The sequence below is a fragment of the Salmo trutta genome, chromosome 21 (genome assembly GCF_901001165.1).
Source record: "Salmo trutta chromosome 21, fSalTru1.1, whole genome shotgun sequence".
NCBI lineage: Eukaryota > Metazoa > Chordata > Actinopteri > Salmoniformes > Salmonidae > Salmo > Salmo trutta.
In genome coordinates, this window is record NC_042977.1 from 17,736,641 (window position 1) to 17,747,892 (window position 11,252).

The 11,252-nt window shown below is 43.6% G+C and overlaps 1 protein-coding gene across 4 annotated transcripts in view; it reads left to right on the plus strand.

The window, feature by feature from the left end:
- The first annotated feature begins 526 nt into the window (after positions 1–526).
- Positions 527–11,252, plus strand: part of per2 (period circadian clock 2) — a 31,850-nt gene continuing 21,124 nt past the window's right edge. The window contains exons 1-5 of one of the 4 annotated variants that reach the window (XM_029704625.1): positions 527–881; positions 7,267–7,789; positions 10,063–10,298; positions 10,455–10,576; positions 10,866–11,067. In XM_029704625.1, coding sequence (XP_029560485.1) covers positions 7,398–7,789; positions 10,063–10,298; positions 10,455–10,576; positions 10,866–11,067 — 952 coding nt within the window. In that variant the 5' untranslated portion in view covers positions 527–881; positions 7,267–7,397. The remainder of the gene's footprint in view (positions 882–7,266; positions 7,790–10,062; positions 10,299–10,454; positions 10,577–10,865; positions 11,068–11,252) is intronic. The other 3 variants (XM_029704624.1, XM_029704623.1, XM_029704622.1) reach the window with 3 other exon arrangements.

Below are 11,252 nucleotides of genomic sequence, written 5' to 3' on the forward strand. Positions count from 1 at the left end.
GAACAAAAATTAAAGACAGGGCTACGTTCAAGAACACATAGAAACAGGGCTACGTTCAGGAACACAGAGAAACAGAACACAAGGTTGACTAAGAAAATAAATACAGAACCTTACATCAACAGCCTAAAAAAGACATGAAGGAGATTTATTTGAAATTCCAACATGCTTTCGTATAATGTTTATCTTGTTTTTTTACCCTATGCTGAAATAGGATAAAATAGCGTATTATTACACATTTACAGTCGTGCATAATTGCAACTTATTGTCTAAAACACAGCATTGTCTAATATTTATGAAAATGTATCATTTTCTAACAAACGGGATAGTTCATACTGCCAAACACACGTCTAATGCTGGAAAACACCTATGCGTATCACCATGCAAGGATATGGTTATGTAATTCCCCCACATTGACAATACACACACTTGTATAACCGTTTAGATAACAGCCAGCCGCTTGAGCCTCTGTGAACCAACCACTGACGCCGCTCCATTCATTTTCTAGTCTTTTGTAGTGATTCGACCACTCTGTGTTACGCTGCTTGTGGCGATGACGTCCTTATATAAAGAGACTGCCGTCGTTTTTCACCAATGGTCGTGGGTCTCTGGCTGTTTCCGTATCCTTGCCATGGAAACACAATTATCTAAGCCAAGGAACTCATGGTATAGGGTGGGGCTAACTGGTGGTAAGGGCGGAGCTCACAGTGAAGTTACTGCAAAGAGCTCTATAAGAAAACGACTCAGTCGGAGACTAATGCATTGTGTTAAACAAAAGCTTGCTGGCATATTGCGCTGCTCCAGAAAGATACAACTATTCCGTTTGAAACCCAACGTAAGTCTTTGGAATCCAAGAAGAGACGAGGATCTACTTTAACTGACAGGTTGGTGAATTTGTCATGGTTTTGTTGACTCCTACATAGTTTGGTGTTTGTGGGTGCGTTATGGAACGATGCCGTATAACGCATGGGATCATATTTACTATAATGTGACTTGGCTAGATTTTGATTTTCCACTGTATAGCAAAAGCCTAAATCTTCGAAAGTGTGGTGGGAGCATATATCCATCTTTATTCTAACATGGTTTGGTGGGTTTGACAGAGCTTTGAAATGGTTTAAAGGGAGTCTGAAAGTTGCATTGCATAACTGTGTCGGTGTGCGGTTCATAATGGGTCAGTAGACTTCGGTCAGCCCGCATGACAGCAGTGTTTGTTTAACGATCCTATGCGGCCATGTCTAGATTGATTACAGCTTGTCCAATTGACGTCAAAAGTTGCATTTTCGCAAACCCTTTTCCTAACATGCTACGTTAATTATCCTTACCTGCTGCGTAAGTTGTCATAACCTGCTACGAAAAGTCCATTTTGACCAAAGCTATATTCTTATCCTATTCCTGCCTGTGTCATAGACATAGAAACAATGATGCAACAAATGACGCAATCGTTGCATGTGTCTGAGATCTGTCAGAAACGGCATAGTGCATTGAAAGGGGAGTCTATTGCGGTGTTTACTGTCATTGAAACGTTTGTAGAAAAGAGGATGAACTGACCAAGCGGCTGTTTTTCATTGTATCAAGTCAGACAGTGGCTGGGTGCCTTGCGGTGCTGTTTTATAACACATTCGTTACATAAAAAAGCCCAGCACGTGGAACTGGTGTTGTTTCCTCCAATAGTCATCTTATAACAGGGCTGTGATGCTTAGGTTAAGTTGATTTGCCTTGCTTTATTTACTACTGCCTTGGAGACTTTGCCATCCGTATGGTCATGTGCAGTAGGCTATGTAGCAGTGGGCTATGGTAGTTTTGATTTAAAAGTCCATCCTCAAAGATCCATTGTTGTGTTTCAATGTATTGCAATGACTTGTTGAAAAATGGAGCATCACTTGCCCTTTTGCCACGTTGTTAATACCCTGTTATTGTTATAGTAATACCAGTGAATGTAATTATTCAGCTGCAGGCATGAAACAATGATTGAATGAACTGTTATGAAAATAAACTTTTCTTTCCGTTTTTGCCATTCATTATACTGTCTGTCAAATACTCAAACTAGATTATTTCATAATCAAGCTGCATCAAGCATGACACTCCTATCTTCAATTTGATAAAGAAGGCATCTGTAAAGAGAGGCATCACCCATTTACATACCATGACAGGTCACTTGCTCCTGTTAGCTCCTCATTAACCACAGGTTTCGTTAGAATACATTACATGTAACCTGATAACCATTGCTAGTTCTCAGAGCGAGAGATGAGCTGGGTAGAGCTCCTTTCACTTTGTGCTGTGCAGTTTTGTGGCGGCATCTTTTAAAACGCATGCTTCGGCCAGGAGTTTTCCCATGTGACATGACCAGGGGATAAACTCTGTGGCCCTATGAAGATCGAGGGCGCAGAGTAGTTCTTGCATGGTCAAGTCATGTGGTCAGAAAATAAAACTCCTGGTCCTAGCTATTAGCCTAATGCTGTATATCTGGCCTAGTCCTAATATGGACTGTTCCAAATACCTTCATTTAATGCATGTAGAGCTCAATGCTGCTGTGTGTACATTTGGAAATGTCACTGTAGCCCTCAGCTCACCTGTTTATTTTGTATTAGTTATATGATGTATACATAATCTAATCTCTAGGTAGCCTAGTGGTTAGAGCGTTGGACTAGTAACCGAAAGGTTGCAAGATCGAATCCACGAGCTGACAAGGTGAAAATCTGTCGTTCTGCCCCTGAATAAGGCAGTTAACTCACTGTTCCTAGGCCGTCATTGAAAATAAGTATTTGTTCTTAACTGACTTGCCTGATAAAATGTATGTGAAAGGCATGCAGTAAACCCACATTAGGCCACTGATATAGGTCACACATGTACACGGTGAGTCCTTCCTGCTAGTTTCCTCTGCTTCACAATACTCAGTATTCTGCATGATAGTTCTCCAAGAAGAACATTCTAACTTGAATATTCAGTGGCAACACTTAACATTGCACAAGTATAATCTCTTTGTTACTACATGGTTATAATACTTACCAGTGTTTTATTCTGTTGCCATGAATATTCAAATTAGGGAGTGGACCAGTGGAAATTATTGCATAAGTACATTTGTTAATTAGTACCTTATAACAGGGATATTGCACTGTTACTCTAGTAAAATAAATGGGTCTTGAAATACAAGATTTTCTGAAGCAGCACCACAAGACCAAGGTAGAGGTGATGTTACATCTACATGCTAAAGTCCAAACACAAGCTACATAATAACAACCTGCCCAGTAAACGTGATTGATCTTCTAAACCACTTTCTAGGGGTTAAACATGGAATTATTTCACTCATCACCACTTGTTTACTGGTTGCTGTATTGGAAGACTACAGTTGTTGCAGTTGTCTAGTGGTCTGAAGTAGCCAAGCTAGCCATTTCCTCAAGACTGCAAGCCCTCCTCCTTTCTGTACTGGTGTAGTCCGGTAACACCACAGACACGACTCCAGTATATCTTTTTATAATGTCCAGTGTTGCAATACAGTGTAATATTACACCGACTCACTGTATAATTACTCTCCCTCCACAGTCAGCCTGTCCTAGTCTCCCCACTTCCCCATGCAGTTTCCCTTTAACCATTTAACCATAAGCACATCCTAAGATTTTGTAACTCCTTATGTCAATTTAGCAGGTATTACTAGCATAGCACTGTAACACTGCTGCTTAAATATACTGAACAAAAATATTAACACAACATGTAAAATGTTGGTCCAATGTTTCATGAGATAAAAGATCCCAGAAATTGACCACACACAAAAAGCTTATTTCTCTCATATTTTGTGCACACAATTGTTTACATCCCTGTTAGTGAGCATTTGCCAAGATAATCCATCCACCTGACAGGTGTGTCATATCAAGACGCTGATTAAACATCATGATCATTACACAGGTGCACCTTGTGCTGGGCACAGTAAAAGGCCACTTTAAAATGTGCAGTTTTGTCATACAACACCATGCCACAGATGTCTCAAGTTGAGGGAGTGTGCAATTGGCATGCTGACTGCAGAAATGTCCACCAGAGCTGTTGCCAGAGAATTTAATGTTCATTTCTCTACCATAAGCCACCTCCAACGTTGTTTTAGAGAATTTGGCAGTACGTCCAACCAGCCTCACAACCACAGACCAAGTGTAACCACGCCAGCCCAGGACCTCCACATACTGCGGGATCGTCTGAGACCAGCCACCCGGACAGCTGATGAAACTGTGGGTTTGCACAACCGAAGAATTTCTGCACAAACTGATAGAAACCGTCTCAGGGAAGCTCATCTGTGTGCTCGTCATCTTCACCAGGATCTTGACCTGACTGCATTTCGACGACATAACCGACTTCAGTGGGCAAATGCTCACCTTCGATGGCCACCTGCGAACAACATTGTTTTATACTTTTGTTCAGTGTAGATAGCAGAATCCCATGTCACTGTTAGCCTTGCAAAGAGGGCCTGACGGAAGGACCATTATCACTAGGATGCCATTGAGGAGAACACCGGAAACCCATAAAGTATCTCTTTCCTTCCTGTTCAAGTTCCACTTGATAATGTTGTCACTCGACACAATGTTCCACACGCAAAGCGCAGGATAGAGTTGAGTTTTTTTTTGGAGAAAGGAAGTAGCTAAGAAAGATACTAAAAGCTGTGAGATGACACAGTAATAGATATTGTGAAGAAAATGGGTCTGAGTGTTGGGTATTTCAGTAAACATACAACCTTGTTCTATAACAATTGTCCTACGATGACAACAGCACTTGTCCTGTTCCCAGCACCGAGGAATTGAAACCAGTATGTTTATAATTGACTTCTAATCCAATACCATAAAGTTATGCTGAGGTGTATTTGAGTATTCAAATTAGCCCTATGACAAACTTACAAGTCAGATAATGAGTCCTGACTAGCTGCTGTGTAATGCTTTCTGTTACATAACTAATAGCCGGTTAAAGTCAGTCATTAAATTACTTGACATCTCATAGACTCCTGGCTGGCAACGTGCCCATTCCTCAACAGAGCAGGAGCAGCCGCTTCGCCTACTACCTGTTTGAGCCGGTCTCTGCAATAGCAGACAGACGGTCCACAGTGAATTCATGCCAGTTTCTCTCTGGGTCACTAGGTTATTCTGGCTCTCTGCCAGGTCAGTTACAGCTAGGGAAGTGTGGAGCGAGAAGGTATGTGGACTTTAGTGCAGCGAATAGGTACTTTTCAATCACGGGCCATGCCAACAGCCAAGGACCAGGTCAGGTGGTGTAACGAGATGAGATGATAGGCCAGTTAGCTCTTAGGTTTACTGCATGGTGCCCTTGATGTCTCCGTAACAGGTTCCTTAACGGGGAAAGAAATGCAATTGATACAAAATAAGAAGTATACAAGAGAAACTGAATACACAAGGAACATACTAAATAGTCCTGATTTTTGTAGTTGCTCAGGTATAACAGGACAGTCACACTCAACATCGAGTCCATGACGGTTCTTTCTAATAGTTTGCTGACTTAGATTTAGATGTATAAAAAAACTGAAAATGCATTTACATAAGTATTCAGACCCTTTACTCGGCACTTTGTTGAAGCACCTTTGGCAGCAATTACAGCCTCAAGGCTTCTTGTGTATGATGCTACAAGCTTGGCACACCTGTATTTTGGGGAGTTTGTCCCATTCTTCTCTGCAGATCCTCTCAAGCTCTGTCCGGCTGCACAGCTATTTTCAGGTCTCTGTCTCTCCAGAGATGTTAGATTGGGTTCAAGTCCGGACTCTGGCTGGGCCACTCAAGGACATTCAGAGACTTGTCCTGAAGCCACTCCTGCGTTGTCTTGGCTGTGCTTAGGGTTGTTGTCCTGTTGGAAGGTGAACCTTCGCCCTAGTCTGAGGTCCTGAGCACTCTGGAGTAGGTTTTCATCAAGGATCTCTCTGTACTTTGCTCCATTCATCTATGCCTCGATCCTGACTAGTCTCCCAGTCCCTGCCACTGAAAAACATCCCCACAGCATGATGCTGTCACCACCATGCTTCACCGTAGGGATGGTGGCAGGTTTTCTCCAGATGTAATGCTTGACATTCAGGCCAAAGAGTTCAATCTTGGTTTCATCAAACCAGAGAATCTTGCTTCTCATGGTCTGAGAATCTTGTGCCTTTAACTGAGGAGTGGCTTCCATCTGGCCACTCTACCATAAAGGCCTGATTAGTGGAGTACTAAAGAGCTGGTTATCCTTCTGGAAGGTTCTCCCATCTCCACAGAGGAACTCTGAAGCACTGATAGAGTGACCATTGGGTTCTTTGTCACCTCCCTGCCCCCTTCTCCCCCAATTGCTCAGTTTGTCTGGGCAGCCATTTTTAGAAAGAGTCTTGGTGGTTCCAAACTTCTTCCATTTAAGAATGATGGAGGTTACTGTGTTCTTGGGAACCTTCAACGCTGCAGACATTTTTTGGTACCCTTCCCCAGATCTATACCTCGACACAATCCTGTCTCGGAGCTCTATGGACAATTCCTTCGACCTCATGGCTTGGTTTTTGCTCTGACAACTGTGAGACCTTACATAGACAGGTGTGTGCCTTTCCAAATCATGTCCAATCAATAGAATTTACCACAGGTGGAATCCAATCAAGTTGTAGAAATATCTCAAGACTGATCAATGGAAACAGGATGCACCTGAAGTCATTTTAGTGTCTCCTAGCAAAGAGTCTGAATACTTATGTATATAAGGTAACTGTTTTTTGTTTTAAATAAATTTGCCAGCAATTCAAAAACCTGTTTTCGCTTTGTCATTATGGGGTATTGTGTGTAGATTGAGGGGGAAAAAATATTTGATCCATTTTAGAATAAGGCTGTAACGTAACAAAATGCACTGTACACTGAGCTGGCCTGACTCTAGCACTGTCTAGACAAGTTAAAGCTTCAACCATTGAAGGGGACTTAGCCCCCCAGAGAGGGGAGAAAGGGCAGGCGGCGATCACAGTAGGGAGCACTGTCGGGTGGATCCACTTTGATGGACCATCCGCTGGCCTGGTCCTCACCTGGGTGGATTTCCGAGGTCATGTATTACAGCTTTGATGTCTAGCTAGCCCTTTTGTGTGAAGGGCAGCAGACGGGGGCAAGTGTCACCTTTTGGGAAGGTCTGGTCTGTGTTTTTTGTCTGATAGCTTCAAAAGGGAATTCTACTGTATCTAATAATATTTTTGATCCTGGGATTGATTTCATTTTACAAGGTTTTCCTAAAGGGTTTTATTATTGTTTGAAGTTGTGTAACTGATCCTCTTTTTCCTCTCTTCATTTACAGAAGACTCTTGGCCTCTAATCCATCCATTCTCTTCAGGGTCTTGCAGATGATGGTGTGATTGGGTTTGGCTTCTTCCATTCTCTACCCAGCGCATCTCTGGTTTCAAACCCTCAACACACCACACCTCCCTAATGTCAGAGGATTCAGACCCGGGGTGCAGCTCCATGCCCAGGGGGGCCTCCTCGTGCAGCTCCATGCCCAGGGGGGCCTCCTCGTGCAGCTCCATGGCCCAGCTCCATCGTATGAGCAGCTACGGCCAGGGTGGTCCAGACCTGGGTCTTGCCTCAGAGGGCAGTGACCGCATCGGGCGTAAGAACGTCCGCTCACGTTACCGCCACGACGACGTCGAGATGAAGAGCAGTGGATCCAGCGGGAGCGAGACCGAGTCACACGGCAACGAGAGCCACGGAAGCCATGGAAACGAGAGCCACGGCAACGAGAGTCATGGCAACGAGTCGACAGGTAGCTCCAACGGCAACAGCAAGGACTCCGCCCTCCTGGAGTCGTCTGGGAGTAACAAGAGGTCAGTGGGGGGGGTACCTTTTTTCATTATGGGTACCTTTTTACCATTCCTAAATTTTACCATTACTAAGTTTTACCAGTCCAGTCATAGGTCCTATTTCCTAAATCGATGGCAGCCCAGCAGAATATACAGTCGACCGCGTTAGTTGATCCGACAATGTACGTTATCACATACCCCACATATTTTGAAGTCCAAGGCTACATGGGGATGCGTGTCCAAAACCATGTGTCCTCTGTTGTTGTGTGTCCCCGTTCTCTCCTTAGGACGTATGGTAAGTTGGCATCAATATGACTCAAATTACTGCTTGGTTATCCGCTACTATTCTTTCTAAACAAACCTACAGCACATTCTGAATCTCTAGAGACCCATCCCTCTTTCTTCCTCTCTGTTGACACATGCTGGCCCACATCCCTACTCTAAACGTCCACTTGTCCCGGCCTCAGAGAGTTGACATTCCCTAGATGATGTATGTGATGCACGGCGGCGCCCTGTCTCTCACCCACCTCTCACCTCTTTTCCTGTGGTGCCTTTTCTCGTGGTGCCCCTGCAGCCTGCTCCACAGACAGTCAATAATGATCGCCCGCATAGTGAAGTGAGGCCCTCACAGAGAGCAGTGAAAAGCCCATAGAAAGTAATGATGGACCCCAGTGAGAAACTAAAGAAGCTGCCAATGGAGTGGCTCCAATTAGGACCCTGAATGGCAGCACTTCATCCTGATGACATTCTGTGTGCCCCCCCCCTTCTCTCCTTGTTCCTCAGCAACTGGGCTGAAATCACCTTGAACACTCTTTGCAGAGGAAGACACTGGAGCACATCTTGATTGTGTAAAATTGGCGATGAAAGCAAACGGTTATCAAGGTCATTCTTTGCTGAGACGTCTGTTCTTATTTGCCATATAAGTTGTATAAGGAGCCCACAGTATGTTCCTGTGGGCTCCACTTTAACAGTGAGGAGGCCTATTCTTACTATCATTAACGATCTCTATAATTCACCACTAACTTGCCACTAATGCCAAACCAATCTGTTGATCCCAATAGCAGATTCCGTTGATACTATCAACAGCTCTTTTATATAATTAAACTATTCAAGATAATTAGATCTGTATTGGCGCTTAGAGAGGCTATTTCTGAAGCGGCTTTACATTCTCAGCTACTTAAGCTTGTTATTTAAACACACCTAAGTTATATACGAATAGTTGGCTGTCTTAGGGGGCAGTTTATAGCCTTTAGATGTAGTAGTGCTCTCGCTAAGCCTGTAGGCTAATGCTCGTGGCCCAAAAACACACAATGGCTCCTACTTACTGCAAATTCTCACAAACACACATAAACGCACATGTGGCATGGGCCAGTCTGTGCTCCAAAGACACAATATGGCACCAATCTAAACATGCCATACCACCTGCCCTCCTGGAGCAGGAAGTGAAAACCCCTCCTTAACTTATAACCTCTTATAAGACCGTATATGAACCGTTTTAGACAGGAGAACAACAGAGCTACATCACACATGCACAAAAGGCATAAGGTAGGATGGAAAAAGAGAACATGCTTGTTTACCCGTTAAACCTGGCTATAAGGGTGGTCCGCCAATCCCATTTTAAATGCGCTTCTCGAGACACTCTTCAGTGAAATCCCATGTAGTTATAATGATCGGAAAAGTCATCCATTTCAAACAGCACAAGCGAAGCCGTTGCTAGGAAAACATGAATGTACCTGGATTTGAGTCTAGTCGTCCCCACCCTAATCAAATCAATGACAGATTCCTACGAAAGTGCTCTGGTGTCCATGTAGCATTGCACTCTCCTGAACCCAAAAAGAGTAGAGAACTCCAAGCCATTGTAGCAGCGGTACAAATAAATTAACCCATTCATTTCATGCAAAATTGAAGGACTGTGTTTTGAAATTTCATTTCAGTGTTCAATGGATTCATTTCAGTGTTCAATGGATGCATTTCAATCGGATATTGTGAACGAGAAACTTTTCGCCGGCAATGAACGCAATTCACCTGTTGTCCAAGAGGAATAGCATTTTGATGAATGGCCTCAGTGTCGATGGAAAACAAAAACAATATGATTGAAAGTAGACATTTTCTTGTTAACCTCAGGTCAAGGCTACCTTTCTAGAAAAAGACATTGTAGCTGAAACACCAACAATAACAATCCTACCTTCAGTCCCTTTATTGTTTTTTCAAAAGTATACCGCTAGCAGCTCGGTGCAAGACTTGTTACAAAATGTTATTAATAATCCCTCTCTTGCTTGTTGCTCTAACTCCCACAGCCCCTCTCCTCCCAGTAGTTCCAATGCCTTCAGCCTGCTGAGTTCAGAGCAGGACAACCCTTCCACCAGCGGCTGCAGTAGTGAGGAGTCCGCTAAGACCAAGACCCAGAAGGAGCTGCTCAGGACCGCCAAGCAGCTCAGACATCTCCTGCCTGCTGACAAGAGGAACAAAGGCAACAAGTCCAGCTCCCTAAACACCCTGAAATACGCACTGCGCTGCATCAAACAGGTGGAAGGTAAGAGACAACCAAACGGCACATCTTTCTGGGTGGTAGTCCTGAACATATGAGAACATTATGAATTTAGCATCATTACATTATAGTTTATTGTATTAGGAATGTGTCTTAAGTCCAACAAGGAAACCAATGTGTGTTTGTGTTGTTGTGTTTCAGCCAATGAGGAGTACTACCAGCTGCTGATGACCAATGACAGTCAGCCATCAGGTCTGGACGTGTCCTCTTACACCATCGAGAAGATAGACAGCATCACCTCAGAGTACACCCTCAAAAACAATGTAAATTCCTTAGTGGTACAGTATTACTTCTGAATACACACAAAAAAAAACATTTCCTTGAATACATCCTCAAAAAGAAATGGTACCCAACAGTAATGCTTAGTTAACACTATAACAGCCACGATTTAATGCCTACCACATCCATGCCATCTGTCCCGATTTGACCTGGTGTCTGACCAACAACAGATCAGATATCCCAGTGATGTAATAACTTATGAGTAATCCACACTTGCAGCTGTCAGTGTACTGTATATGCCAGTTTCTCACATGTGCCTCTGTGTCCCTCCAGGACATCTTTGCTGTAGCTGTATCTCTGATCACGGGAAATATTGTCTACATCTCAGACCAGGCCGCCTCCATCCTCAACTGTAAACGGGGCATCTTCAAGGATGCCAAGTTTGTGGAGTTCTTGACTCCCCAGGACGTTAGTGTTTTCTACAGCTTCACCACGCGCTACCGCCTGCCCTCCTGGAGCATGTGCACCGGAGCAGGTAATGACCCCTCTAAGAGCGCTTATAACCACTTATAGACAATCTAAACACTTCTAAACATGCCATACCACCTGCCCTCCTGGAGCAGGTAGCAAAAACCCCTCCTTAACTTATAACCTCTTATAGACTGTCTATGAACCGTTTTAGACAGGAGAGCAACAGAGCTACATCAAATCAAATGTATT